Here is a 27,111-nt window from a genome sequence, read left to right on the forward strand (position 1 = left end):
TGAGGCCACTGTGGGAGATGCAGGTGCTTGGGGGGCCAGGGAGGTTTGTGGCAGGAAAAGGAAGGTGGGTAAGTGTGGCCAGCGGGGGTCCAGGGAGGTGAGAAAGGATGGTTTCTCCAAAGGAAAATAGAACAGGGCAAGAACAGGGGTCCCCACAGGGTGACGGGTGCAGAAGAAGGAACAGAGAGGGGCTGAGGGGCTGGGTACTGAGGGAGGGGTCTCCAGGGCAGCTGGATGGGCTGGGGAGCAGGCGGAGGGGAAGAAAGCTGTGCTGGGGTCTGACCCTCAGGTGGGGGGGTGGGACCATCGCCCCGACCCAGGGCTCCTGGGGCAGCTGATACCCTCCCTCACTGCCCAGGAGCCCAGCAAAAGCCCTGCCCCAATCACGGCCAAAGGAAGGAGGCGTGCAGGGTGTGTTCAGCCAGAGGCGCACTGCTGGTCCTGTCCTGGGGGACTGTGGGACAGAAAGAGGCCAGGGCTGGACCTCTGGGAAGAAGCCAGGCGGTCCACACCAGCCAGGCCCAGGCTGGGAGCTGCTCCTGTGGAGAGACACCCCCTCGTCTCCTTGCCCCCCCTCCCCAAGATGCCTCTCCCATGGGCCTCCTGTCCTCTGAATCCTGGACTAGACTCCAGGTTGGAAGCTTAACTTCCAACCCACCACCACCACCACCACCACCACCGGCCACAAGGATGCAGGGTGTGTTTCTACAGTCCTGGGTGGTGCACCCGGGTCCTCTCCTGAGAAGAGAGGGGCTCTGGACTCCTCTAGAAGAATTCGGGACCCCATGACCTGGGATGGCCTGGTGAGGGTCCTGGAGCTTTCCCCAAAACGGTCCACACAGAACAGCGGGCTCCACTGCAACCCCTGACCACTCACAGGCGGCTTGCCCCGCGTCCTCACCGCTGACGGACGCCGTCCCCCCATGTCCCTGAATTGGCACGCGCCCCAGCAGAACCAGGCCCCAGAGAGTTCCCAGGCAGAGGCGGCCGCACGGGATCCGGAGGCGGGCTGGGGTCGCGGCCCAGGGGGCGGTGCGCTGCGGATGGCGGCCGCGGGGGGCGCTGCGGGGGCCTCAGTTAAAGCCCGGGCGCTGGCGCGCGAGTCCAGAGGGAGCTGGGCAGTCGCTGTCGCCGCGCCCTTCCGCCCCAGCGCCCCAGCTGCACCGTTCCCCCGTCCCCCGACCCCCGGCTTGGCGCGGACGCCAGGCGCGGGGTCCATGCGGCCCACGCTCACGCCCGGCACCGGCACCAGACCCTAGACCCGCACCTGAGCGCGCGTCCGGAGCACGACCCGCGCCCGGTGCTGGGGCAGGATGGGGAAATTTCAGTCCAAGCACGGTGAGACGCGGGCCTCGGGCGGGCGGGCGGGGCGGGCGCCCGCCACTCACTGACCCTCCCTCTCCCGCGCCCTCCTTCCGGCGCGCCGCAGCCGCTGCAGCCTTCAAGCGGAGAGAGAGCCCTGAAGGTGAGCGGGCGGCGGGGCAGGGGGCTGCCACCGGGCGGGACCCCGATCCCAGAGCCCTCGCGCCCTTGGGTGAGGGGACGGTGCCGCGGGGTCTCCGGGAGCGCGCAGGTCCCCCCAACCCCGGCCCTGACTCTCCGGCCGGAGTCCTGCGCGCCAGGCCGCGCGGATGGGGTGGGCGCGCCAGGCAGTGGGACACCTTTAGGGCGCAGCGCCCTCGGGGCTCATGGCGCGTCTCCTTCCCACCTCGGTTCCCGCGTTTCCTCTCGCCGGGCCGCAGGGGACAGCTTCGTGGTGTCCGCGCACCCGAGTGGCCGCAAAGGCACGGAGGAGGCCGAGCGGCGCGGCGGCCTGGAGCACCGCGCACGGGACAAGCAGGTAGGCGTGGATGGGTGCGTTGGAGAAACCAGGACACGTCGGTGCCAGAGTTGTGCCCATGGCTGGGACGGATCTAGAAGGCACAGGCCGAGATGGCCTGCGGGTTGTGATGCCAGCTAGACTGAGAGAGCCTGTCCCTCCCCAGCCTCCAGGGACCAGGCTGGCAGGTCCTGAGCCCTTAATATCCCAGATGGAGGCTTGGGGGGAGGGGCATGATTTGCTTTAGGATCCATGGCTTCACAGTAAAGATGGCCTGAGCTGGAGACCACCTTGAGTCCCATCTGCAGGGTAGGTGACCACTGGCCTGCAGGGAGTCTCATGGGAAAGCCAGGCTCCAGGTGGACCCTGGGGCCACCCAGGCTTCAGGGTCCTGCTCAGGTGGGTTTGGAAGGTGTTGTGTTCAGAAGCAGAGAACTGCTCAGCACAGCACCAGAGAGACCTTGGGTAGACTAGACCCTCGCATGTGTGCCAAGCAGGAGAAGGTGGACGTTGGATGGGCATTAGTGTGAGCTGGCTCCGTGTAGATGGCTGAGACCCCTCCCTGCCCACTGCTTACGGAAAGTCATCTCTGTTTGTGGAACGACATTCTTGTGACAGGTTGATATGATAAATGAAAAGTTCTGAGTACATTTGTGAACACCACACCTCCACCTGCGCAGGGCCCAGGTTTGCCCTGAAATCAAACCCATACTGGAATTAGGGTTCCTGCTTTCGGAGAGTGAGGGTTTAATCCCACACCTGTGAAGGTAGTAAGTACATTTTAAGGTACTTTCTGGTATATCATGGTAATGTTGGATAGGAACGCCGGCTGGACCAAGGGACAGCGTGGGGTGCCCAGGGAGCAGCTCCGAGGGAGGTGGGGCTGTTGTTGATAACGGGATGGTAACTCTCCCCTGTGTGGCATGTAAATTGGGGCAGACTGGGAGCTGTGTGGCCATTAGCTCCGTGGTCAAGGCTTCAGGCTGGCACTGGCTCGCTGGCTGTCCTGGCTAGGGACCTGCTCCCTGGGGACACACAGGACCTGGTGCTGCCCACTCGGCCCTCAGGACTCGCTGGGCACATCATTGGTCCAGAATATGGCTGCAGGAAAGAGGGTGGTCTCAGCAGCACCAGGCAGGCTTCTCATGGGCTGAGGGGTTCACTGGAGAGAGGGTCTAAAGCGTGAGAACTTCAGTGACACTGTGGGGCTGTCAGAGCTGGGGCTGAAACGGGCCTCCACACTCCTGGGACAGGTTTTGAAAGAATGGCAGAGTTGGCTTGGGTTGTTCCCTTTTCATTTTGCTATGGTCTGAATGTTTGTGTCTCCCCAAAATTCACGTTGAAACCCAACCCCCAAAGCGAGGTGTGTGGAGGTGTGGTCATCGGGAGGTGACGAGGTCACGAGTGTGCAGCCCTAATGATGGGGTTATTTGCCTTCTACGAGAGACCCCAGGGGCTGCCATGTGAGGACACAGCCAGAAAATGCCGTTTATGTCAGAAAGGGTCTCTCAGCGGACCCTTGATCTCTGCCAGCACCTTGATCTTGGGCGTCCAGCCTCCAGAACTGGGAGACATAAATGTCTGTTGTTTATAACCCCCCCCCCCATGGTGTTTGTTGTAGCCGCCCGAACAAACTGAGACGCCCTCATTTCAGGAATGAAAGGTCCTTTTGCCACCCTGATGTGGACAGAGCAAACTCAGAATATAGGATGGTCCTTAAATTAAATACGTTTCAGCCTCAAGATGACGGCTCTGCTTTTTCCGTATCTTCCTAATTTGGCCGTGTGGCTGCGGTCAGGCTCCTGCCTTGAGTTTAGACATCCTGGACCAGGCACGTCTCACCCTGGCACCGAGCACAGGTGTCCACCAGCACATGCCACTGTCCCTTCCCTGCCTGGGGCGGTTGCGGCCCCCGTCCAGTGCCAGCTGTGCCCCACCACCCCAGTCCCGGTGCTGCCCCAGAAAGTGCTCAGTCTAGGCATTTGGGTGTCAAGTCCCACGTCGCTCCTGTTCCCTGCCCAGTGTCCTGTGCCCTTCTCTGTGTGGCGCCCAGAGCTCCGTCCGTCATCTCTGCCCTCCCAGGCGATGCCGCTGAGGAAGGCCAGTCGGAATCAGGCAGAACACCTGTGATGTCTGGCCGGGGCTGGTGAGGGGATGCGTCCTCCTTTCCCTGAAGTCCCTCTGTATGTCCACAAGAACTGTGGCAAGTAACCATATAGAAAGAAGTACATGCCCACCATCTAACTTTCACCTACCCTCCCTCACCTCCGAAAATAAAGGCCATGAGTTGTTTTGCCCGTTAATTGTTAGTGAGCACGCTAGTCCCTGCTACGTATTTAGTGCACATCTAAAACATTCTCACAAATATTAGTACTTCCAGGCAGGTGGACTTCCTGCTTCACAGGCTTCTAGAATAGTCTTCCTTATTGATCTGAGAAATGCTGCAGTTTGGCCGTGACAGGCCCTGTGCCACTTCATTGCCACGTGCCCCTAAGGCCAGTGCCAGGGTATGTGGGGTGTTGGCAGGCACAGCACAGAGGATCTGGGAAGTGGAGTCGTGGAGGTCGTCTGTGTGTTAAAATCATGAGAAGTGGCAGACGGTAGCACCAGCAGCAATTGGCAGTGCTATTTCTAAAGGTGGGACCATCCCCTCCGCATAAGGGTCCCGGTTACAGGTGGGGCCAGCCCAGCAGCAGCAGGGTCAGGGCAAGGATCCGGCACTTGTCAGGATCCTGGAAACACGCCCTTGCCTGCATGCACTTGCTCCCCATCTGCCTGCCCCTCTGTTGTTTCTCCAGCTCTCCCTGAGGCTGGCAGGACAAGTTCAGAAAAATAAGAATTACCATTAATGATTGAAACTTTGTTGTGGATTGAACACAGCCATCCATTAACTAAATCTGAAACTAGGACGTTTTGGCTCACTTCAGAGGTGGCGTTTTAGCTGAGAATCGAGACAGAAGTGCGTGAGTCAAGGAGGCCACGTGGTGAGGCCTACTGCCTGGTGGGATTCTCAGTCCCCAAGGCTTTGGGACAGGCAGCTGGGCAGGGCTCAGCCCATCCTGCCTTGGGTGGAGCTCAGCTTTATGGGTCCACACACTGGTTCCCCGGACACATCCAGACGGCATTGTCATGAGCTGATGGGTGGCACCTGTTCCCAACGGACACAGCCTCGCAGAGTCAAGATGGCGAGTCTGAAACCCCACCGAGAGACTCACCTCTGGACAGGCCTGTAGCTTGCAGCAAACGTCATCTGTCGTGCGTGTGGTTCTGCCACAGGTGGCCTCTGGCTGCTTCTGGAATCGGGCTCAGCGCCACGGCGTGGGTTCATGCCTGTCTCCTGGTGAGGATTCCCTGGGGCCTGTCACCATGGCCTCAGTCCCGCTTGTCCCCTCTGTGGTGGGGCAGGGCCACTCCTTCCTCCTCACCTGGCAGCTCAGGAGCCAGTCCACCTGCCCACCTGCCCACCTGCTCACCCCTCTGCCAGAGGACATGGTAGCAGCAGGATTTACACGGCTCACTGAAGAGTGGTTGAGATGTTAGCGCTGGCTTTTCGTAGAAATCCCTGGAAAATTCCCAGGCTTTGCAGGAAGTCTGGACACCACCCTGTCCACAATAAACAGAGAGCCGTGGTACGGGGCGTAAACCACACGTTTGCCCGAGACACTCGCGATGTGGGTGCCACGGCCCCTGCTTGTCAGCCGGGCCTCGGGCCTCGTGGAAGCAGAGGCACCCCTTGTGACTCAGTGAGACGGGTGGCAGGTGCTCCGGCCACGGTGCAGTTCAGAGGGCTGGCCTGCGGTCTGCTATACCCTGTGCTCTGGGGACACTGGCCTCACAGAGTCCCGGCCTTTGGGGGTATCTGGGCCTCAGGGCCAGACCTCTTTCCTTCATTTTGGGTGCACACTGTGGGGACTTGGACACTAGCAGCATATCCCTGCCCTCAGATGTGCCATGCGTGTGGCGAGGCTGGCACAGACGAGCACAGGTGCCTGAGGGTCACCTGGATGTGGGGACATTGACGACAGTCCTGGGGTCCCGGCCTCGCTGAGCAGGAGCACTCCGCCCCCCCAACGTGTTTCTGAAATTGCCAGTGGCCCTCTGGGTCCCCACTGTACCTCAGGACAAGCCAGATGGTCCCAACTCATTCACATCTGAGGAGCCACCAGGCCACTTTGTGGGAGGCGCCTCCTGGAGAGGGGAGATGGGACCAGCCTGAGGACCCTGTAGGGAGTGGGGCTCTCTAAGTGTGTGTCGGAGGGGAGCAGCTGACGTCTACCTTGTTTCCTCACCTGGAAATGTGGACAGGTGCTGTCTGTAGGCCAGACTTGGAGGGGAAGGAGACCCACTGTGCTCCCTGGCTGTCCCCACGTCGCTGGGAAACAGGAGGTGCTGGGGTCACCTGTGGACGTGCCACCAACAGCATCAGACGCTTGGGGGCTGAGTGCCACACAGACAAGCCATGTACCTGCCGCCTGCCCCAACCCAGCACCCCTGGCGGGCCTTGTGCTGCTGCAGGGGCGGCGTGGCCACTGGAGGCAGTGTGTGTGCCCACCTGCCATTTGCTGAGCTGTGGGCACCCTCACATTGAGTGGTGAGGACTCTGAGCTGGCGCCCGGCCTCAGGGCTGGGCCAGCAGGTCCGTGTTAGCTGGTGGCACAGCCTGTCCCCATGAAAGGACGCTGGTCAACAGAGGCTCTTCCCCTGAGAGGCTGGTCTCCAGAGAAGCTCCTTGGAAGCTGTTGGAGATGTAGCATGTGGCCGGCCTATTGGGAACACGACAGCAAGGCACGTGAAGGCCGTTTGGAGATGCTGGCCATTCACTCCACGTGCATGCCCCCAAGGCCAGGGCTTGGGTGGAGCATTCGGGAAGTGCAAGGAGCTGCTCGGGCACACGGTTCTGCAGTTGGGGGTTTCCCAGACGACGTGGAAGGAGCCCACAGGCCGCAGCAGGTCACTAACAGCTTCCAGGGGCACCATGATGCCGCTGCGGCTGCGCAGACATGGCAGCTCCCAGGAGAGGTGCAGACCTGCAGGCACTCTGCCCGCGTCGGGGAGGAGTTTCACCAGCGTGGGAAAGCACGGTGCCACGTCCAAGGAGCACCTGCCACTTCTCTCTTGTGTTTGTACTGTGGCCGAGTCGTTGCAATCACTGTGAGGGTTTTGTTGTTGGAGAGCTTGCCTTTCGTTTTTTCTTCAAAAATCCAAGCTGCTTTGCAGTCTTTGGAAACCAGCGCTCAGCCAAGTGGCCAGCTGTTAAAGGGGTGGCAGCACAGAGCCAGACGTGGTGTAGACTCCCAAGTGTGGGTGGGCAGCTTCAGCTGCTGGGAGACCTTGAAGCTGGCGGGAAGCCATGGGGCCATGGGGGTGACCCCTGTCAGCCCCTGCCCCGCCCTTGGCCCAGCAATCCAGCCCCTGGCCCCCTGACCTGGATGGAGCTCTGGCGAGGTGCGAGAAGGCCGTCCAGCTCTAACACTGCAAGGCCCACAGTGAGCCCAGGTGGTGAACGCAGGCTGTCATCTTTTCCTGGGCACAACCCTGCTGTGCACGCAGGGAGCAGAGTAACATCTCCTCTGAGCAGCAAAGTGTATTTTGGTTTCATTTCCCTTGTAGGCAGTGCCTGGTCCTTCACCCGCTGTCACCTGGGTGGCCAGCACTTGTCCAGAGCTGGCTGGAGCAGGGCAGCACCTCCGTGGCTGTGCCAGGCCACAGACCCTCCCTGGGCATGGGGCCCAGACAGCACGGCCCTCCCCTGTCCACCCTGCCTCTAGGCTGCGGTCGGGCGTTTGATCATTTCTTTTTCTCAGGAGCTGAGAGGTTGAGGCCCATGTCCCCTGTCCTCCAGGCGCCACTGTCTGGCCAAGGGGCACCCACCCAGCCCACCCCAGCAGAGGTTGTCAAAGACATTCTGCTCACAGACGACTGCTGGGGATGCGTGCTATGTCCGTCTGCAAATGCAGGAGCCTCGGCTCACCAAGGGTTCCCTCGTACCACTGCAGTGGGAGGCGGCCCGTGTGGCGGCCGACCGTCGTGTCCTGCGTCACAGCTTGTCCTGCACAGCTCCCAGGCCACGTGCTGCTTCTGCCTGAGTCCTACAAGGAACAATGAAGTGACGGATGTGATGAGTCGAGCTGGCTCAGCCACCGGCAGGCTTTGCAGAGGCGTGCTGGACAGCAGCCCACACGTGGCCAGTGAGCGCCAGCGTTAGGCTCCATTCCTGACCTTCCTGGGCTCTGACACCAAGTGCGCAAAGGAGCGCTGTGCTGGGTGGGCAGTCCCTGAGAGGCCAGGTGCCCTGAGCAGGCACGGGGGACGTGGGGCCACGCGGCTGGCCCTGCCTCTCCTCTCCCCGGGAAAGGAGGCCTGTGGCCATGTGGCCGTGTGGCTGCCGTCCCCGAGCTAGCGGAGGCGTGGTTTACGGAGGCAGCAGTTTGGGCTGCTGGGCACAGTCCATCCCTGAACTGAGTTCCAACAGCAGGATTTGAGATAAGCCAGCGTCTGAGTGACGGTGACATCGCTGCCCTCAGCCCTTCCTGCAGCTGTGAGGTGGGGTCTCTCCCAGGTTGATGCCCTCATCAGAAAGCCTCTGGCTTTGGAAGACAGGCCTTGTCGTCCAGGGAGGGGCCACAGTGCCTGCCAGGCTGTGGGGATCGCAGACAAAGGGCACTTTGGGGCGGCCCACTGCAGGCCCCTCTCCTAGGCCATGCGAGTCTCTGTCACAGCCTCTCAGCATTGTCCTGGCTGCCGGGCCTGCCCACCCCTGTAGCTTCACCATCCCGTCCACTTGTGAGGAGACCTGGCCAGTGGGGCCATGAGGTGCCCTCGTGCCGTTGGGTTAAAGCAGAGAGAAGTGTGCGGGCAGGGCCCGCTCCCTGCCTCCCACGGAGACTCCGCCTGGTCGCTGGGACCCACCCAGCAAGGCACTTTTTCTGATCCCATGTGTGTGGACTGAGGAGCGGACAGGGCGTCACAGCAGAAAGGCCACCTGGCGTGAGAGGAGGGGGAGCCAGCCCTGCACAGGGCGGCTGGGTCTTGGCAACTGGCCCGTGTGGGTTTCTGGGCCGTAACCAGCACCACAGACGTGTGGCCTACGCAATGGGAATGTCTTGTCCCCCGGGCTGGAGGCCGAAGGAGGAGGCCGTGTCCTCACGTGCGTCCTCCCTGTCGTCCTCTTCATGTGATGTTCCTTTTGTCGGGACACAGGTTGTATTGGTCCAGGCTCCACCCTTGTGTTCAAGTGACATCTGCAATAACCGTAGCCGCAGCCAGGGTCACAGCCATGGGACTGAGGGCAGGACTCGAACATGTGAATGGGGGGGACGATCTGGCCCCTGACAGGCCCCAGGTTTCCCTCAGCCCCCTTCTCCTCCCACCCGTCCTCCCTCCTCTCCACCTCCTCCCAGTGCTGCACTGTGTGATGATGGCTGAGAAGGAGGCAGTCGTCCTGGCCAGGGGACACGGGACGCGGCCCATGGTCAGCCTTTTCCCAGCCTTTTCCGTATCTGGAGCTGTTTCTCTCTGCTGCACCCCATCTTCAGCACCATCCACGGCTCTTCGTGTGTCCTGAGCCCCCAGGCATTCGGTGCTGGAGAGGCTGTGGTCCTCCTGAGACGTCTCTCCTTATTACTCGCCCCATGTGACCCGGCTCTGCTGTGCCCTGACCTGGGATTGGTCACGTTTGGGAAAAGGGCCAAGGGGAGGGGGCTCCGTGGTGCGTCCGCCAGCCTCTCGCAGGCCGGGCCTCGGGCCTCCATCCTGACCCGCTCCTCGGACCCCAGCCAGGTGGCTTTGGAAGGTCTCTGGATGACACTGCTCACCCAGCGTCAGCCCCCAGGTCCCCGGAAGGGCTTCAGGAGAGGGGGGTGTGGGGAAGGGAGCTGTGAGCTGCACTTTCTGTTTCCTATTTCCAGAGCCAATTCCTGTAACTCCTTTGGGCTGTTTTGGTTGGAAGGAGGCAGGGGGCATATTTTTCCGTGGTTCAGCTGTCCCCGTTTTAGCTCTTGTAAGAAAGTATTTCCCTGTTCTCGTCTGGAGAGGCCAATGATTGAAATGCTCCTCCCTCTTGGAGCACCAGTTTCCTTTCCCTGTGGGACTGGGTTCTCACGCCTAAGCCAGGCCTGCCCCCTCTGTCTGCCCAGACCCCCTCCAGGCCCATGGCAGGGCACACAGCCTCACCCCTGCCCCCACTCCTCAGGGAAGGCACTGCCCTCCCCCGCCCTCCCCCCTCCCACTTCCCCTCCCTCCCCCTCCCCCCTCCCCTCCCCCTCCTCCCCCTCCCCTTCTCCTACTCCTCCTTCCCTCTCCCTCCTCTTCCTGTCTGGAGGCCCAGCAGACCCTGACCATCTGGGCTCATTGTGTCTTCCTGGCCTGCAGGGACATTTGCTCCTCTGAGATCTAACCACCCAGGAGGACATGCTTTCCCAGCCTGCGGGGTTACAGATGCCCATGTGTGTGTCTTAAACCCAAGAGGGGCCGGCCCCCGGCTGCAGGGTCCCTCGAGCCTCAGGAGAAATTTGGGGCAGACCCCACCCCAGATCCCACCAGAACCCCAGATCAGTAATTCTTCCTGAAGAAAGCTGGACGTGTGGTCTTGTCATGTGGTCTTGTCACGTGGTTGGCAGCGACATTTGATGGCAGATCTTTCTGGAATGGTTGAACTTTGACAGTATAAGCACATGTTAGAGTGCCCTAGGATTAAGTGTTTTACAGAATTAAAAGCAGCCTGAGGCTACCTGTGTTGTTTTCCTGGGGAGGCTGTGACAGAGTCCCACAAACTGAGTGGCCTAAAACAATAGGCATTTATTCTTTCACGATTCTAGAGGCCAGAAGTTTGAAATCAAACTGTCAGTGGGGCTGTACTCTCTGAAGCCTCCGGGGGAAGGACCTTCCTTGCCTCCTCCCGCTCCTGGGGGCTCCAGGCGCCCCGGGCACGGCTCAGCTCTGCCTCGTCTTCATGTGGCCTGTCGCCCGTGTCTATCCTTTCCTCTTCTTCCAAGGGCACCACTCATTGGATCAGCGCTGACCCTGAATCCAGCATTAGCTCGATTCCAAATATAGCCACATTCTGAGGTTCCGGGTGGACGTAGATTCTGGGGACCCCCGTCCAGCCCAGGACGCTACCCCCGAAAACGTAACATCAGAACACGCTGTTTTCCAGTTTCTTTGGCACGAAAGGGACTTGAGTGAGGAGCACAGCCGACAAAGCCCTTGTGTCCTGACCAGAGCAGTCTTCACATCAGTGCTTTGTCTGAAATCCGCATTTTGAGGCGACCCCAACAAGGTCCATATTGAGTGACGGCTGAAGCCGCCCCACTTTCGCATTTGGTGATTTCAGAGTGGGTCCAGGTCTGGGCTCCGTGCTCAGGAGAACTGACGTCACTGAGCCACAGGAGCAGACGACCTCTGGTGTCACAATAGTTACGTAGCTGTGCGCGGCACATAACCGTTTGGCCCCCGTCTGGATCAGCTCTGGGATTCCTGGTGGCCCCGCCTGGAAGGAAGGCGGCCGGCAGGTGGGCCCCTCAGCCCAGCCTGGCCCCACATCTGGGCCTGTTGGAAGCAGGACTGTGCATGTGGTTGTCTCTGCATTTGGAACAGCTTTTAATTAGCTTCAGGCCAAATTCCATGCAATGAATTATCCAGCTGGAGAAGAAAAACCTCAGGGGTCCGCTTCAGACCAAGGCAGCCCATCCACCAGGCACACCCTGAAAGGGGCTACAAGTCCCTCTGTGCTTGGCGGTGTCCCCAGATGTTAAGGAGACTTTCCGTCCTGCAGTTTCCCTGTTCATAGCGCAGCTGAGGGGAGGAACAAGGCAGGAGGAACGGCACAGAAGAGCTGGCGGGTCCTGCATCTCAGCAAGTGGTCCTGGTCCCCTGTCTGCCACACCCAGGTCCCATCCCATCCCTCGGGAACCCGTTAGCTTGGTCTCAGAACATTTCACCACAGCCCTCTCTGCTGTGCCTCCAACCAGACCTCCACTTCCTTCTCCCCTGCACCTCTGAGAGCCCAGCTGGGTGTTGGGCCAGTCCCAGCACCTACTTGCTGGGCTGACAGCCTCACTGGGCTGACGGCCTTGCTGGGCTGACGGCCTCGCTGGGCTGATGGCCTCACTGGGCTGACGGCCTCGCTGGGCTGATGGCCTCCCTGATCTGACGGCCTCGCTGGGCTGACGGCCTCCCTGATCTGACGGCCTCGCTGGGCTGACGGCCTCCCTGATCTGACGGCCTCGCTGGGCTGACGGCCTCACTGGGATGACGGCCTCGCTGGGCTGACGGCCTCGCTGGGCTGACGGCCTCCCTGATCTGACGGCCTCGCTGGGCTGACGGCCTCATTGGGCTGACGGCCTTGCTGGGCTGATGGCCTCGCTGGGCTGACGGCCTTGCTGGGCTGATGGCCTCGCTGGGCTGATGGCCTTGCTGGGCTGACGGCCTCCCTGATCTGACGGCCTCGCAGGGCTGACGGCCTCCCTGATCTGACGGCCTCGCAGGGCTGACGGCCTCCCTGATCTGACGGCCTCGCTGGGCTGACGGCCTCGCTGGGCTGACGGCCTCACTGGGCTGACGGCCTCACTGGGCTGCCTCTCCGCTGAGAAGCTGCGTGTGATGGACGCGGGGCCTTGCAGGAATGCCGTCTGCCTCCAGCTGGGTCTGCTCAATCCTGTCTGCTGTGCCAGCTGGCAGGCACCCAGGACCAGCCCTCAGCCTTGGAGGCGAAGGACTTACCTTCCTTTTGTTCTGCAATGTTCCCAAGGAATTTATAAGAAATTTTGAGCCCTGAAATCAGAGAAGCAAAAAACCTGTTATTTTTTAATACAAAAATCCAAACTGGAGGTTATTTTAAACAACCCTCGAGGTGTCTGGTGGGTTTGAACTTGGAGCGCTGCTGTGGTGGAGCCCTTGGTCAGCCAGGACTGAGTGGTCACTTACAGGAGACGCCCCCTCCTGCCGTCAGTGAGATGAGGCCGTTGTCTTGGTCCCAGGCCGTCAGCCAGCGGAGGCGGGACCCTCCCCGGGTAAACCCATGGGTCTCAGGGCTTCCGTGCACATGCCTCTGGGCCTCGGCCTCTCACACGAGCTCAGGGGCGAGTGAGGCCCAGCCAGCTGTGGTTCGTCTGTCTCCCTCCTCAAAGAACCTGCCTGATACTAGCAGAGCCTCCCGAGGGTCGGGCACAGTCCCAGTGGCCTTTGGCACAGCCTTCCCTCTAGCCGGGGACCTGGATGGTTGGGCCCTCCGGGCTTGAAATCAGGCCCCTTGGCAGATGATTCGCCCAGAACCACACAGCAGGGAGTCGTGCAGCCAGGACCCGGGCCAGGCAGGCCCTGGAGCCTATGGTCTGACCGGTGAGCTCCCTGCCTTCTGCGGGCTCCGTGCTGCTCACAGGCTGCGGGGAGGCAGACAGCGGCCACCACACAGGTGCCCTGTGCCGAAGGTTCCTGGGAGAACTAACGCGAGGGGTTGTGAGGGCAGCCAGTGGGGGAAGTTGCCACTGATGGGCCACGAGCACTGTGGCATTGATGAAATGTCCAACAGAACCGAGTAGCCATCCCTCCATCTCCAGGTAGGACAGGGAGGGGCCCTGGGCTTTGCCACAATCACAGCTGAGTCCATGTGTGCAGGGGATGTTTGTGACAATAGGGGAGTGAAGACCATGGCTACACCTGCATCCCCATCTCCCAGCAGCAGATGCTAAATGTCAACACGACTGCCTCCCTGCAGCTTTGTGACAAGTGTCACCTGCTGGGAGAAGGGCCAGGCGGCCCTCTGGCCCCACACCCACAAAGTCGGAATTCTTGGGGTTCCTGGACCCCATCTTCCCAGTTTTGGAACAACGGGCTAGAGCCAAGAAGGGGGGCATCTTGCCCTTTCTCTTTTTCCATCGATTTGTTAAAATGGTTTAGGTTTTCTTTGAAACAAAACTGTCTTTAGTTCTCAGTAAATGCAGTGTTTATGGCTAGTCTGTGAGGTGACCCCAGAGGCCCGAGGTGTATTTTCAACAGTGGCCAACCCTGCTTTCTTCAGGAGCTCGGGCAGCAGTCAACCCCATCTATGGTCCCCATGCCAAGGAGGTGACGCTGTGGCCCCCTTGCCCCTGAGGTGGGCAGAGGGAGGCTGCTGGAGCCAGCAGCTGCCAGCGAGAAGGTCCTAGGCTGGAATGCGGTGACGATCCTCCTGCTTCTGGCCTAGGCCCCTCCAATGGGGCCGTCCAGTGCTATCCAGCGTCCTCTGCGAGTGGCCAGGGAGCTGGGGGCAATGCTGGCCTCGTGGCTGCCATGAGAGGAAGCAGCCCGACAGAGCAGGGACACTCTCGTGCTGGGTGCAAGGACACAGGGGACAGACACGCTTCCTGCTTTTGGGGTTTCCAGGCCCAGCAGGCAGGGGCAGGATGCTGGCCACCTCAGTTGTAGCTCGTCTGGGGGGCTCAGAGCCCCAGCAGATGAGTCCTGGGTCAGTCAGAGGGCAGCATGACCAGGCTGCTGCCCCGAGTGGCCGGACAGTGGGTCCCTGGCCGGCTGGCCGCCCTCACGTGGCATGGTGTCATGTCTGTTTTCATCCTGAGAAGCCCACGTTGGGCTGCCCTTCCCACCCTGGTGTTGGGAATGGCTGCAGAAGGGCTGCAAGGGTGGGTGCCCTGCACTCGGTCCCATGCTGTGCCCCCCAGTTTCCCAAACCATGTTGCGGCTCACAGACACGGGTTTCCTCCGAGCACTTTTGTCTTTCACACGTAGGGTCTCCACTGAATTCCTTTAGGCCTGGGTTTTAGTCCGTGTCTGTAGAAGTAGCTTGGGTTTTGTCCCTGCTCCTTTAAGATCGGCCGGCTGTCAGATGTGGAGCTGCAGCCACCGGGCTGCCTTTGATCTCAGGTCTGCTGAGGCTATCACTTGTCTTATCTTATGCAGGGTGTGTCTCTACACAGTGCTACTGAGACGCTTTTAACGAAGGAAACAGCACTCCTTACTGTTCTCAGAGCTCGGCCAGGGGGTCCTGGTGCTGTGATGAGGTCTTAGCTCCCCGCCTTTCCAGTATATTGAGCTCTGCTGAGGGCACAGACGGCCCCGTAACATATAGTGCCTTCTAAATTAGAAAGGCTAAATAAATGCATGGGGTTCCTTTCCTGCTTTGGAATAATCTTTCTTCGAAATAGGAAACAAAAGGCTTTAATATAAATAAAAGAAAACGAAAAGCCTGGTGGGCCCGTGGAGGAATCCAGGTGGGGAAGGCAAAGTCTGGGTTTGAAACCCAGGGACATGAACCTCCTCTGAATGGGGGTGACCAAGGGCGTAACGGGTCTGTTTTTATTCTGTATGTTGTGACTTCTGTGGCCTATATGCTCAGAAGACAACAGTTGGATTTGGAAGAGCGAGCACCCTTGATTTTCCTTTTTCTGTGAAATTCTGAATTGTGAGCTCTGAGGACAAAAGCAGTAGCAGCACGAGTGGCAGGAGCAAACGAGGTGATTGTGCCGCACGTAATGTGGATCCAAAAAACCCCAGGAAGCTAAGAGTGGAAGTCCTGGAGGTTTTGGCATGTTTATGGTCACGTCGCATTATCGAAGGGTGTGCGTACAGGTGTGTGAGTGTATTACACATGTGTGTACATGTGTATATGTGGGCTAGACACACACGTGTGCATTTATACAAATTTAGTATCGGTGCTGAAACCTTTTGTCCTCAGCGACACTTGACTGAAGTGGAAACTGGGGGGACATGGATTCTGGTCCCAGCGACAAGCCTGGGTTTGGGGTCGGGCTCTTCCCAGTCACGTCAGTTAATGTGGGTCACACAAGTCGTGGGGGAGGGAACCCGGCCACCATGCTGTTAAACCCAGATTCTCGCTGACCCTCTGTTGACAGTGTTGAGCTGCATGTATCTACAGGGCAGGTGGCCTGGGTTGTCCCCGGTCACTCATTCATAATGATGAGCTGTGGGCCAGGCACTGGGCGGGGTCCCTAGCTGTGGGCCAGGCTATGGGTGTGGTTGGAGGACGCTCCCGTCCCCATGGTATGTTTCAGTCATTCCTGCCACGGGCTTTGCAGCCATTCTCTGGCAAGTTCCAAGTGTGGGGCCCTTGGGGACCCTCTCAGGGGTCAGGGTCTTTTGGGGGTGGGTAGGTGCCAACAGAGAAATCTCTATAGACCAGGGTAAGTGGGGTGTATAATACAGGCTGTGTCTTTTCTTATTAAAATGAGCAAAATTGTGACAAGCTGGGCCGGGATGAGAAGATGGAGGCCTCACACAGGATGGAAGTCACAGCTGGCGTGTGAGGGACACATATTTCCTTTAGGAGAACTTCTGAACCCAGATGGCTGAGATTCTAGATGGAAATTCCAAATGTGGTTGGTTATTGCAGAGTCTGACTAAATCGTCCTCACCCAGAAGGACCGGTGGGCAGACTCTGAACCGCTTTCTCAGACCCTGAAGCTCTGTGGTGACTTAGAGAGAAAGAAGCTACAGTTGTGTGCAGCTCCTGGGGAAGTCTGGGGCACCCTCACCGCCCCCACGCCCCCAGAACGCTCAGCTTCTTCGTCCCTAGTCTTGCTTTCAAATCAGAAGTTTAGAATAACAGTTACAGCGGCCCCTTGAATGGGACTCTCCGAGGGCCTCAGCTGCACATGTGTCGGAATCATTAAGCTCGTAAAACTGCATCGTCACATCTGAAACTGTTTAGCCGCTGAAACCGAGACTGCCACTTCAAAGCTGCTCTGGCCGTTCCAGGCGGGACGACGCTGGTGGGTCACCTTGAAGTCAAATTCCATCCGCCTGCGGCCACCCCCACCCCCTCACAGAGCCAGCGGTCACAAACAACAAACTCGGAAAGAGTGGCTTCCCTCAGGCACGGGGTGTATTCCCACACACCTTCAATGTGGGGGCGGCTGGACCCGCCTGCATTCCTGGCCCCGTGAGGGGGTTCTTTTATTTAAACAGCACAGGCAGCAGCTGCCCCCACCCCGGCCCACATTTCTGCTGGAGTGACTACTGACAGGCTGCTCGTCCCCTCCGCCCCTGCCCCACCGACAGCCACTCTCCATGTCTCCCTTACCCCCTGCCCCTCTCGGGCCCCTTGCTGGCCGTGGGCCTCCTGTTCTCTTCTCCAGGCGCCTGGGTGCTTCTCCCTCATCTAGGGTGCCACCTGCACTGGGCTGCCACCGTTGGCACGACTAACCCCAGGCTGAGCCACCACAAAGAGAAGCAAGGTTGTCTGGTAGCTCCTGACACGGCCCTTTTCCTTCTGGAGAGTTCCTTGGCTGGCGGGTAGCGCTGACTGAGGAAGCTGGAGCAGAGGGGGCTCCGATGGCCCTTCCTGTTCCGCTGTCCCCGCGGCCCTGCCCTCCCTGTGCACTCTTACAGCTGTACCTGCTTCACTGCCAGGGCCTTACCTGCCCAGGGCAAGGAGGCAGGTGAGGCTGTTTCCCTGCTGACCAGAAACCCTGCCAGGCCAGGCAGTAATCCTGTCCTGTCCTTCTCCGCACCCTGTGGGTCCCTGCAGCCGCGTGAGGTGGGACTGCCGTGAGGAGGGGACCCGCCCGGGACCAGGTGGTGCGGCCGCAGGGGTGCTCTGTGGATCTGGGGGCACCGCTTGCTGAGGGTCACTGGACGTACCTGGGAGCCATCCATCTTGTTTCCGACCAGCACCTTCTAGATAACTGCTGTGACCGCGAGTGTGGCCTCACAGGCCCCATGACCCCAAACGTCCCCCCAGGATCGAAGGCCACCCCCTCCTGAGGGACTCGCTGAGGGGGCATCAGTAACCGTCCTGGTATGAGCAGTTCTGGAAAAGTGCCTTCAACACACCCGCTCCCTTCTCCCTGTCACTCCTGCCTGCTGCCCCCAGAGGAGCCCCTCCCCCTTCTCTCCTGCTGGGACTCCTGGCCACAAGGAGCCCCCTCCTGCCCCCACTGCACCTGGGAGGAGGCCCCGAGGACTCAGGAAGTCACACAGAATTCTGGGAAGTGGCCCCGAGCTCACATTCCAGGGGATGGTATTCCCAGAAGCCCAGAGGTGCTGTGGCTTCAGGCCTGAGCCATAAGGGGCTGTGAGCTGCACGCAGGGGATCACACTGAGTTGGGAGAAGGGGCAGCGCCTGCAGGGAGGCTGGGGTGCACCAGGTGCCCGCACACCCGTCCTGGCCGACACACTGGGTTCTCCTCACCACAGACAGGAAACCTGCTCCTGGGACCCAGAACACTACTCGTTTTCTGGATGGAGTAAATGTTTGTTCGTGAGGCCACCACAGGCTCAGGAACGCAAGCCACAAAGGCCTCGGAGTCTATCAAGAATGCACTTTCGGAAGCAAATGTGTTTCCGGCCGCGTGACCTCACTTTTTTCACTTGAAGCAGGGCCTGCTTCTCCCTTCTGTCCTCAGCCGTTTAGGCGCGAGGAGGAACCCGTCAGCAAGCTCAGGTGTTAGAGCTGGTGGCGTGACCACGTCTGTCCTCACAGCACAAGCTTCAGACGGGGGCTGGATGCTGCCCCCAGGGTCCGTGTGCTCCTCCCTGGGACCCACGGCTGTGACCTGATATGGAACAGGGTCTCTGCAGGTGTGGTCTTGAGGCAGACGGAGGTCGTTCTGGTGGGGCCCTCACAGCTCGTAGGTGTCTTTGTCAGAGGGTGGCAGTAGGAGATTTGTCATAGAGGAGACTGCGTGCACAGGGAGAGGCCACGTGGAAACGGAGCAGAGGTTGGAGGGATGTGGCCACAGGCCCGGGAACACCTGGGGCCCCAGGAGCTGGAGGAAGCAGACACACCATCCTGGAGCTTCTGCGACACATGGCCCCAGACCTGGGAGAGCATAAATTTCCATTAAGCCCCCAGTTTTTGGCCACTTGTTCTGGCCACACCCGGATACTACACTGTGCCCCAGCCCCTGTTACCTTCACAGCTGTTCACTGAAGCCCAAATCCCCGAGACCCACACACTAACCTCTTGGCTGAACAAACGCAGATCTTTCAAGGGAAACACGCAGGTTTTATCTGTTGGGGAAAGACGAGACCCTGCCCGTCCTGGGCCAAAACAAGGACTGACGTGAACCCGAGGGCTGCTGCCTGGAAATGAGCAGGACTTACGGGCCCTTCTTTTCACGGCTGTCAGCCTCGCGCAGTCCCCAGGAGAGAACGCACTTGCTCTGGACACACTGGTTTCCGGAATGGTCTTTCCAGGAGGCAGGGAATAGAAAGCCTTTGGTTGATGCCAGTGTTGAGTTTCTCGGGAAAACAGGCCCCTGAAAATTGGGGATGTGTCTGCTAAGATCCCAGATGCATCACGTTTTGAACATTGAACTCTGAAAAGCAGACCACTCAGGATGTCGTTATTTACATCATGAGAGGCTTCTCATTTCCCATCACACCTGCCTGGCCTTAAACAATAGCAGCCCTCAGCCAGGTGTGCATGACCTCCCCACACCCCCCACACACAGCCCAGACCTCACACTGAAGCCCACAGACAGCCCGTGTCACCACCACCTCACCACGGGCTGGGGACACTGCTGTGATTGTGGGGCTCCACCAAGCGCTGTCCCACAGGAATGTGTGGCTGGACCTTCTGGCTTTTCAGGGGAGGCCAGGAGCCGAGATTTCAGGTGAATCTCCCAACACCCCACGCTATGGGCAGCTGTGGGGAATGTCTCACGGTCTCACCTGGGTCTTTCACCAGGACGTGTCTAGGGCAGGGCCGTGTGCTGGGGAGGACGGTGCTCGGCCTTGTGCTGTGGCTCGTGGAACAGACATCCTTGGCGTCTGAGCTCAGGACAGAGTTGGACAGGAGACGTGGATGGTGGCCTTGGGGCAGCTGACTCACAGGCCTGGATGGTCTGTCCCTGCAGGGCGAGAGGGGCAGGCATCGGACCACAGGGACCCCGCAGTGAAGGTCACAGCCACCTAATGTTGATGTGCAAAAGGAGGGCCTGACTGCTCATGAAGCAGTAGGAAGCCGTGGGCTGAGACCCTGTCGTCAGAGCCAGAGAATGAGCCTACAATGCCCCAGGGCAGCTGGGGATGGCAGCAGGCAGCCAGGAGTGCGCTGCCCCCTGGCCCGTGCCACAGGGCAATAGCTGAAGGTCAGGCCCAGCGTTGAGCACAGCTGGATGGGTGGCCCCTGCTGGCTTGCCAAGGGAGCCCCGGGGTGGGGGTAGGTGGCGGGAACAACTCTGTCAGCTGTCAGCCAGGGAGTAAGGAGGATGGTGCTGAGGACCCTTTCTGGGAAACCTGGCCAGGCAGAAGGCGGGGCCAGATGGAGAGTGGAGCTGGGGACTTTATAGCCTGGAGGCTGGGGCTGCCTTGCAGGCCGGCAAAGGGAGTGAGGGCAGTTGATTGTCCAGGAGGGAGGACTCGCCATGGGCAGGGCGCTGCGGGAGGTGGACTTTAGGAGATGGGACATCTGCTTGCACCCTCCTCCACCCCTGTCTCACACGAGGGCCCTAGTGAGCTGGGAGTCAGCTGGCTGGGAGGTCAGCCCTGCAGGGAGGGGCTGCACATCTGGCCAGCATCCCTGTGGTGGTTTATCCATTGCCACTGAAGCTCTTGGCCCTTCTGTTTAGCCAAAGCAGTAAAGATTAAAGGGCATTTGCTGTAACCGGGGTGAATTTGACCGAAACCACCAGTCACAGGAACAAGGATTGTTACTTTCCCCCCAAATACTCTTTTCCCTCTTTTGAGGCTCTGCATCTCAGAGGCAATTGCTGCTTTAGCTCCTAGACAGACACTAGATTTTAGCGTGGGGATATGCAAAAATGGACGATTTTCCAGCTGGAACTTGAGGCCCAGCAGGGCACTACTCACTGCCGGCTGTTGGAGTGTCACTGTCCCCGTCACTATCGCATCTCCTGCTAACTATTGTGTTCGTCCTTCGTCACTGTGTCTTTACTGTGGCATTGTCACAGCGTTGGGAGCGCTGTAGGAGACCAACCAAGCTCTGCTGTCACCTGCCCTCGGGCTCCCTGGTGGCGTGTCCCACAGGAGCTGCACCGTGGCTCTTCTGGGTTCTGGCACTTTCCTGGAAGCAGGTCTGGGGCTTCGGCAGTTTCACCGACTGACTTTACCTCTTTCAACAAGAAATGTTGGGCCGGCCCAGTGGCTCAGGTGGTTGGAGCACCGTGCTCCTAATGCCGAGGTCACCGGTTCAATTCCCACATGGGCCAGTGAGCTGTGCCCTCTACAGCTAAATTGTGAACAACAGCTCTCCCTGGAGCTGGGCTGCGGCAGCCGGACATTGGCGTGAGCTGCTGTTGGCTACCGTGTGCTGCCAGGAGCGGCCGGGGACCAGCATGAGTAGCTGGCAGCCATCGTGAGCGGCAGCAGTTGGTGAGAGCTGCCATGAGCTGCTGTGAGCGGCCGACCGACGACTGGTGACCAACAGCCTCAGCCGGGGGGCATGGGCCAGGGAGCTGTGTCCTACACAACTAGACTGAGAAACAACGGCTTGAACCAGAGTTGGGGGGGGGGGGGAAAAAGGGGGAGGGAATTAAAAGGAAAAAAAAAGGCTATGCACACTCGGCCCGAGCCTCACGTTCGGAAGCCTCTATGATTGTAACGCACACTTGGGTCCAGGTGGGTGCCTGGGGGCGGGGGCACTTCGCCCCCACAGTCCGGAGCCGGCAGGTTCTTGGGCAGCAATGGGCAGCGTGTGTCCAGTCCTTGCACGTGGCTCCCGGAAGTGCTCAGGCTGGGCTGGGAGAGAGGACAAGTGGCTGTCCTGTCTGTTCTGTGCCTCCTCTCAGCACGGGCCATGCACAAGCCCTGCATTCTCCCTGCGGCCGCGATCTCAGGCAAAGGCCACACACTTGACAGGGCACGCGGGCTTTCGGGGGCAGCAGGTCCTGTCCTGTGTCTCAGGCAGCACATCTTGTCCCGGACGTGGTTCTGATGGACACCACCATGCGATAGGGACGTGTTTTGCTTTCGAAAACTGTGAGGCTTAGTGAGGTGTCTCTACACCGAGAACGGTGACACCCCAGGAGGCAGGCGTCCATGGCCGGCCCCAGCCGCCCAAGGTCACACGCTCCTTGTTCTCCCTGCAGGAGCTGCCCAGTGGGGACCCCAAGGAGGAACCTTTCCAGGGGGACCAGTGTCCTCTAGAGGGTAAGTCCCGCTCCCCAGACCTCACCCGTGCCCCCAGCATATGGCCCAAACCTGCCCTCAGCACACCTGGACAAACGGACCCCTGATGATGTGGACCGCCCACGCTCCTTAACTGCCCGTGAAATGCAGGCCTGCCCCGGGGCAGCCTCCTCCCCACCTTATTCTCCAAAGCCACCGCTGGCTGTGAGGGGCGGAGGCAGCAGGACACCCTGGCCCTGGCGACCCCAGGTGAGGGCTGCCCCGCCTCTGCCCAGGGCCCTCGACACCTCCTTGCTCCGGAAGGACGGGCTCTCAGCTCAGGCCCATCTGGAGAGCATCAGAGTCTCCCCGGCTGCACTTTCCTGCAGCCCTGCTGCCCGCGTCCCCTGCCTGGGCAGGGCCAGGGGGAAATGGCCCTTCCTAACCCCTTCTCGTCCCTCCAGTGGTGCTCCCCCCTGAGAAGGCCGAGGGCCCGGGACAGCTCTTCAGTGTGGACGACGGAGAAAGAGCCGCAAACCGCGAGGGCCCGCGAGGCCTGGGCAAGAAGCACCTGAACATCGATGTAGGTGTTTGCCCTGCCTCGGAGCAGGCGGTCCGCGGGCGGGATGGGTGCACATCAGCCCTAAAACAAGCATCAGCCTGGAGGGTTTGCCTGAGGTTCAGCCAGTGGGAGGAGTTACGGCAAAGCTTGCAGGAGCTACCAGTGTCTGCTGGCTGGGGCCGGGCAAGGGTGCCCCCGAGAACCCAGCGGAAACTGCTCGGTGATGTGGCACCAAATAATCCGGGGATTTGCCGGGGTGGCGCCAGCACCAACGGAATGACACAGAGGTCCCCCATTGGTCTCCCACCCCGCCCAGGGCAGGAGCACGGGGGAGCGGGGGAGGGGCCCACTTTCCGGAGAGGTGGGGGAGGCTGGGCGTCCCAGCTCAGTGTGCTGGCCTGCCTCCTCTGTCCCCATGTGTCCTGCAGGCGCTCCAGTGTGACGTCTCGGTGGAGGACAACCGCCAGGAGTGGACCTTCACACTCTACGGCTTCGACAACAGGGGCAAGGCCACCAGGGAGGTGATGCACTTGTGTCTGGGGCAGATGGTCCACGGGGCAGGGGCTGGCCGCAGACAGATGCCACCATGCCTGGTCTCCATGATGGGGAGACAGGCTGAGCCCTCTAGGGTGGGAGGAGAGGTGTGGATGGGGGTTCAAGACGGGGGCCACGGCAGGACCCAGGCAACCACTGGAGCCGAGGCTGCCTGTGCTGTTTCCAGCAGAGCCCCGCACGGCCTCTGGGCGTCCCCTGAGGCCCAGCCAGGCCAGCAGCCCCCCCGCAGGTGGCAGTCGTCCCAGGAGTAGCCCTGGCGCTCTCCCCTGCTGGCCTGCGTCCAGGGCGGGCAAAGTGCTCCCCAAAAGGAAGCAGACACATAGGACGACTGAAATAAGTGTCTTTGGATCAAAGAGTAAGACGGGTAGTCACCTGATTGCTAAGTCCTTTGAGCACAGACTGAAATTGAAAGGGTCCAAGGGATGTGATTCCAGCAAGAGCAGGGCTGCCTGTTGTCACAGGGGCTAAACGTGGGGTGACACAGGCTGCTCAGTAAGTCTGGGTCTGTCTGGGATGCCAAGTGACTCAGGCAGGCAGGCAGGCAGCCAGGTGGTGGCAGTGCCCCCGCCCAGTGCGCCTGTGGTAGTGACGTCAGTGCCGCCCTCAGGACATGTCCAGCCTGATGCACACCATCTACGAGGTCGTGGACGCCTCAGTCAACCACTCGGGGAGCAGCAGGAGCCTCCGTGTGAAGCTCACCGTCAGCCCCGAGCCCTTCGGCAAGAGGAGGGAGGGGCCCGCCGCCGGCCAGGGTGAGGGGCCTGGGCCTGCCACTCAGATGCCCTGAGGACGCTGCTTTAAATGGCAACCCACCCTCTCCCTGCAGCCACCCCAGCCCGTCCCCTGTGCATTTCCCCGTAGCCCTACCTCCCGCACAGCAGGCCATGGGGGTCACTCTTCAGCACCCCCACCCCCCAGGGCAAAGTCTCTGTCCTTTCCTGACATGGAAAGCACGGTGCATGGCCTGGCCCCTGGCAGGGCCTCAGAAGTGTTTGCGCAGTAAATGATTGAGTGAGCGAGCAAATGCACAAGTGAGTGAGTGAATGCACAACGGCCTCTTTCAGACCGGGAGCCCACTCGCTGCAGGACGGAGGGCGAGCTCTCCGAGGACCCCAGGGTGGCTGACAGGAGGTTGTCTGCGCATATCAGGTGAGGGGCTGGGGTCAGGCTCCGCCCTCCATCGGGACCCTTGTCCCACTTTCTGCAAATGCCAGGGGCCACCCCCTCAGGGCAGGCTGCCAGATGGGCACCTGGGTGCGGAGGTGCTCTGCTGGCTTGGCCCTCACTCCAGCTAAAGCTGAGCACACCCAGTCTGAGGTGGGTGAGGACTGAGGGCAGGCGGGCCTCCAGACCCTCAGCGTGGGGACCTGTGGTTCCACTCGTGGATCTGTGGTGGTGACAGGGGCAGTGGTCTCGGGGGTCTCAGAGCAGTGACCCACTCTCTGGCTCAGAGTATCCTAGGTGAACCAGAAGACGGGGACTCCTGTGGATTCCCAAATTTGTCCCAATGGGGTCCCGGGGCCGGCTGGGGACTTTGCTGTCATGGACGCCCACCCTTTCTGATGCTCCTTGCTGGGAAGTGGGTGCTGGGCAGAGCCCCTGCCCGGGACCCCGGACTGCCCGCCGCAGTGCCCCCTCCTCTCTGGGAGTGTTGCTGTGGCCTTTGCTGCAGCCGGAGCTCAGGCCGCTCTGCCCTGTGCCCACACAGGAGGCCCAATGCCGACCCCCACCCCTGCCCCATGCGGGGGCCATACTGTGTGGACGAGAACACCGAGCGGAGAAACCACTACCTGGACCTGGCTGGGATTGAGAACTACACGTCCAGGTTCGGACCCGGTAGGTACTGGGCACCAGTCCGCTGGGCACGAGGCCCCCGGCCGTGGACGCCTCCCTCAGGAGTGTGAGCTGGCCCGCAGGTTCCTGGGCCCGCAACAAGCACCCTGTGCATTGCGTCCAGATGTGGGGGGTACCCGGTCCAAGGTGAGATGTGCAGGCCCTGCAGAGGGCCTCACAGCCTGTTCCATGTCGGCAGGGTCCCCACCGGCACATCCCAAGCAGGAGCCGCAGGCCAAGGCCTCACACCCCCCGAGCAGGTCCCGCTCCCAGGACTCGGACGCGCACAACCGCAGGTCCCAGGTGCTGGCTGACCACACCCTCCTGGCCACGGAGCCCACCGCCCGGGCCCTGGACATGCAGCCCCGGCTGAAGGGGCAAGAGAAGCAGTTCCTCAAGTCCCCCAAGGGCTCGGGTAGGCCTCCTGGGGGGCCTGGGGGGGGCGTGCCTGGCGGGGGTAAGCCCGGGAGGACCTTCAGCTACTGTCTGCCAGCCGCCCCACCCCAGAGCCCCCAGGACGGCCACCACCTCCCACAGCCCCCACCGCAGCCCTATGGCCACAAGCGGTTCCGGCAGAAGAGCAAGGAGGGCCACTCGCCGCTCAGGGCCACGCTGGGCCAGCCCTTGGCATTGGAGCACGAGCTGGTGCGGGACCTGCCACCCATGCTGGCGGGGGAGGGCTGCACGGTGCCTGTGGTCCAGCGCCACGAACACCACCACCACCACGAGCATCACCACCACCACCACCACCACCACCACCACCCGTCCTAGTGCAGCCCCGCCTGCCAGCTCCAGGTCCCCGGTGGGTCAGCCCAGGCGGCACTGGGGGCACTTGAGAACAGGGCCCTTCGTCCCTCCTCTGCTCTACTCTCCTCCGTGCTGTCAACGGATGTTGTGTTGAGACGAACACGTCTGATGCCACTGACGTTTCCAGTACGAAGTTATTCTGTGTAACTCATGAACCCACATGTAAGCGTAGAAAAATACACTTGTATCTTTCATTTATGATTCCAAAGTGCGCCCCCCTGTGGTGCTGAAAGGACTGTGCTCGGACGACCTTCACGCTTTTCTCGCGGTGCCTTGCGCTTTGCTGGCGAGGCCGTGCGTATGCAACCCGCGTGGATGTTGGAGCCCGCACGCAGTTATTCCTTGTGAAGCCGAAGGGCAGGTGTCCTCCGTGCTCTGCGTGTGCTGAGGGCTGTTCCAGAACACCATGCCCAGCACGTACCAAAATGGAGGGGTGGCCACAGGGAGGGGCGAGGTGCTCCTTGGAGAGTGGTCATGAAATGTGGGACATGAGGCCACGAGAGCCGATGGGGTGGACGGCAGCAGCATCTTAAGTGGACAGGAGGGCTGGGAGGTGGTGAGCTCCTTCTGAGCGCACATACCGTCCCCGGGACAGGAGGCAGAACACTCGCCCTTGGGCTCACACAAGCCATCGCCGTGCCCACCTGTTGGCACAGGTGATCCCTCTGGGAGGGAGGAAAAGGATTACAGACCAGCAGGAAGTCCCAGGGATGTGGAGCAGGGCCCGTCTCAGGGCTGTGGAATCCCGGCCAGCAGCGTCCCTCTGAGGCAGGCCACTGCTGCTCCTTCCTCCCTCTGAGATGGACAACTGGATTTTCTGGCAACTTGAGAGTTAGTGCAGGTGGTTTCCCCCCTCCCCTTCTTCCGTCTCCCTCCACCTCCAGTTCAAGCCGTTGTTTCTCAGTCTAGTTGTGTAGGACACAGCTCCCTGGCCCGTGCTGGTGTTATGAGCCCTGTGCTCCCCCCAGCTGAGGCAGTCGGGTGCCAGTCTCGGTTGGCCACTCACAGCAACTCATGGCAGCTCTTGCCAGCTGCCGGCCGCTCACGCTGGCCACCGGCCACTCCTGATGGCACACGGTAGTCCACAGCAGCTCACTGCCGGCCACTCACGCTGGCTGCCGGCCACTCACGGCGGCACACGGCAGCCCGCAGCAACACACGGCAGCTCACACCAACCCCCGGCTGTTCACGGCAGCCCAGTTCCAGGGAGAGCTGCTGTTCACAATCTTAGCTGTAGAGGGCGCAGCTCACTGGCCCATGTGGGAATTGAACCGGTGACCTTGGGCGTTAGGAGCCGGTGCTCCAACCGCCTGAGCCACTGGGCGGCCCCTTTGTATTGACATTCATGGAACTGCTTTTAAGAATCGAGCAAACTGGTGGTCAGTTTGTAATTGAGGTTCTTTTCCCCCAGGCATAATAGAAATATGTGCACTTTGTAACATGTCACACCCTGTTTTAAAATGAGCTTTTTAAGTAGATATGGTCAGGCCACCTGCACCAGCCTGTGGCT

At 60.5% G+C, this 27,111-nt stretch overlaps 1 protein-coding gene across 2 annotated transcripts; it reads left to right on the forward strand.

Moving 5' to 3' along the window:
- Positions 1 to 1,106: 1,106 nt before the first annotated feature.
- Positions 1,107 to 27,040, forward strand: NKD2 (NKD inhibitor of Wnt signaling pathway 2). 2 transcript variants are annotated; one of them, XM_074329140.2, is made up of 11 exons: positions 1,182 to 1,338; positions 1,430 to 1,465; positions 1,743 to 1,840; positions 21,826 to 21,886; positions 22,309 to 22,427; positions 22,835 to 22,927; positions 23,569 to 23,713; positions 24,026 to 24,110; positions 24,670 to 24,797; positions 24,994 to 25,209; positions 25,332 to 25,799. In XM_074329140.2, exons 1-11 carry the CDS (start codon positions 1,314 to 1,316, stop codon positions 25,628 to 25,630), a joined length of 1,305 nt encoding a protein of 434 aa, XP_074185241.2. In that variant the 5' UTR covers positions 1,182 to 1,313; the 3' UTR covers positions 25,631 to 25,799. The 2 variants fall into 2 exon arrangements, with proteins under 2 accessions (XP_074185240.2, XP_074185241.2); XM_074329139.2 differs by having other exon boundaries at positions 1,107 to 1,338; positions 24,994 to 27,040.
- Positions 27,041 to 27,111: the final 71 nt, after the last annotated feature.

Source organism: Rhinolophus sinicus, chromosome 3 (assembly GCF_057876585.1).
Source record: "Rhinolophus sinicus isolate RSI-liver-muscle chromosome 3, RSI-T2T, whole genome shotgun sequence".
Classification (NCBI taxonomy): domain Eukaryota; kingdom Metazoa; phylum Chordata; class Mammalia; order Chiroptera; family Rhinolophidae; genus Rhinolophus; species Rhinolophus sinicus.

Excerpts from the sequence above, each read along its gene's own strand:
- NKD2 (XM_074329139.2), top strand. The coding sequence starts at position 1,314 with ATGGGGAAATTTCAGTCCAAGCACG. Across the intron at positions 24,111-24,669 it reads AGGTTGTCTGCGCATATCAG|GAGGCCCAATGCCGACCCCC; the intron begins GTGAGGGGCTGG and ends GTGCCCACACAG. Across the intron at positions 24,798-24,993 it reads CACGTCCAGGTTCGGACCCG|GGTCCCCACCGGCACATCCC; the intron begins GTAGGTACTGGG and ends CCATGTCGGCAG.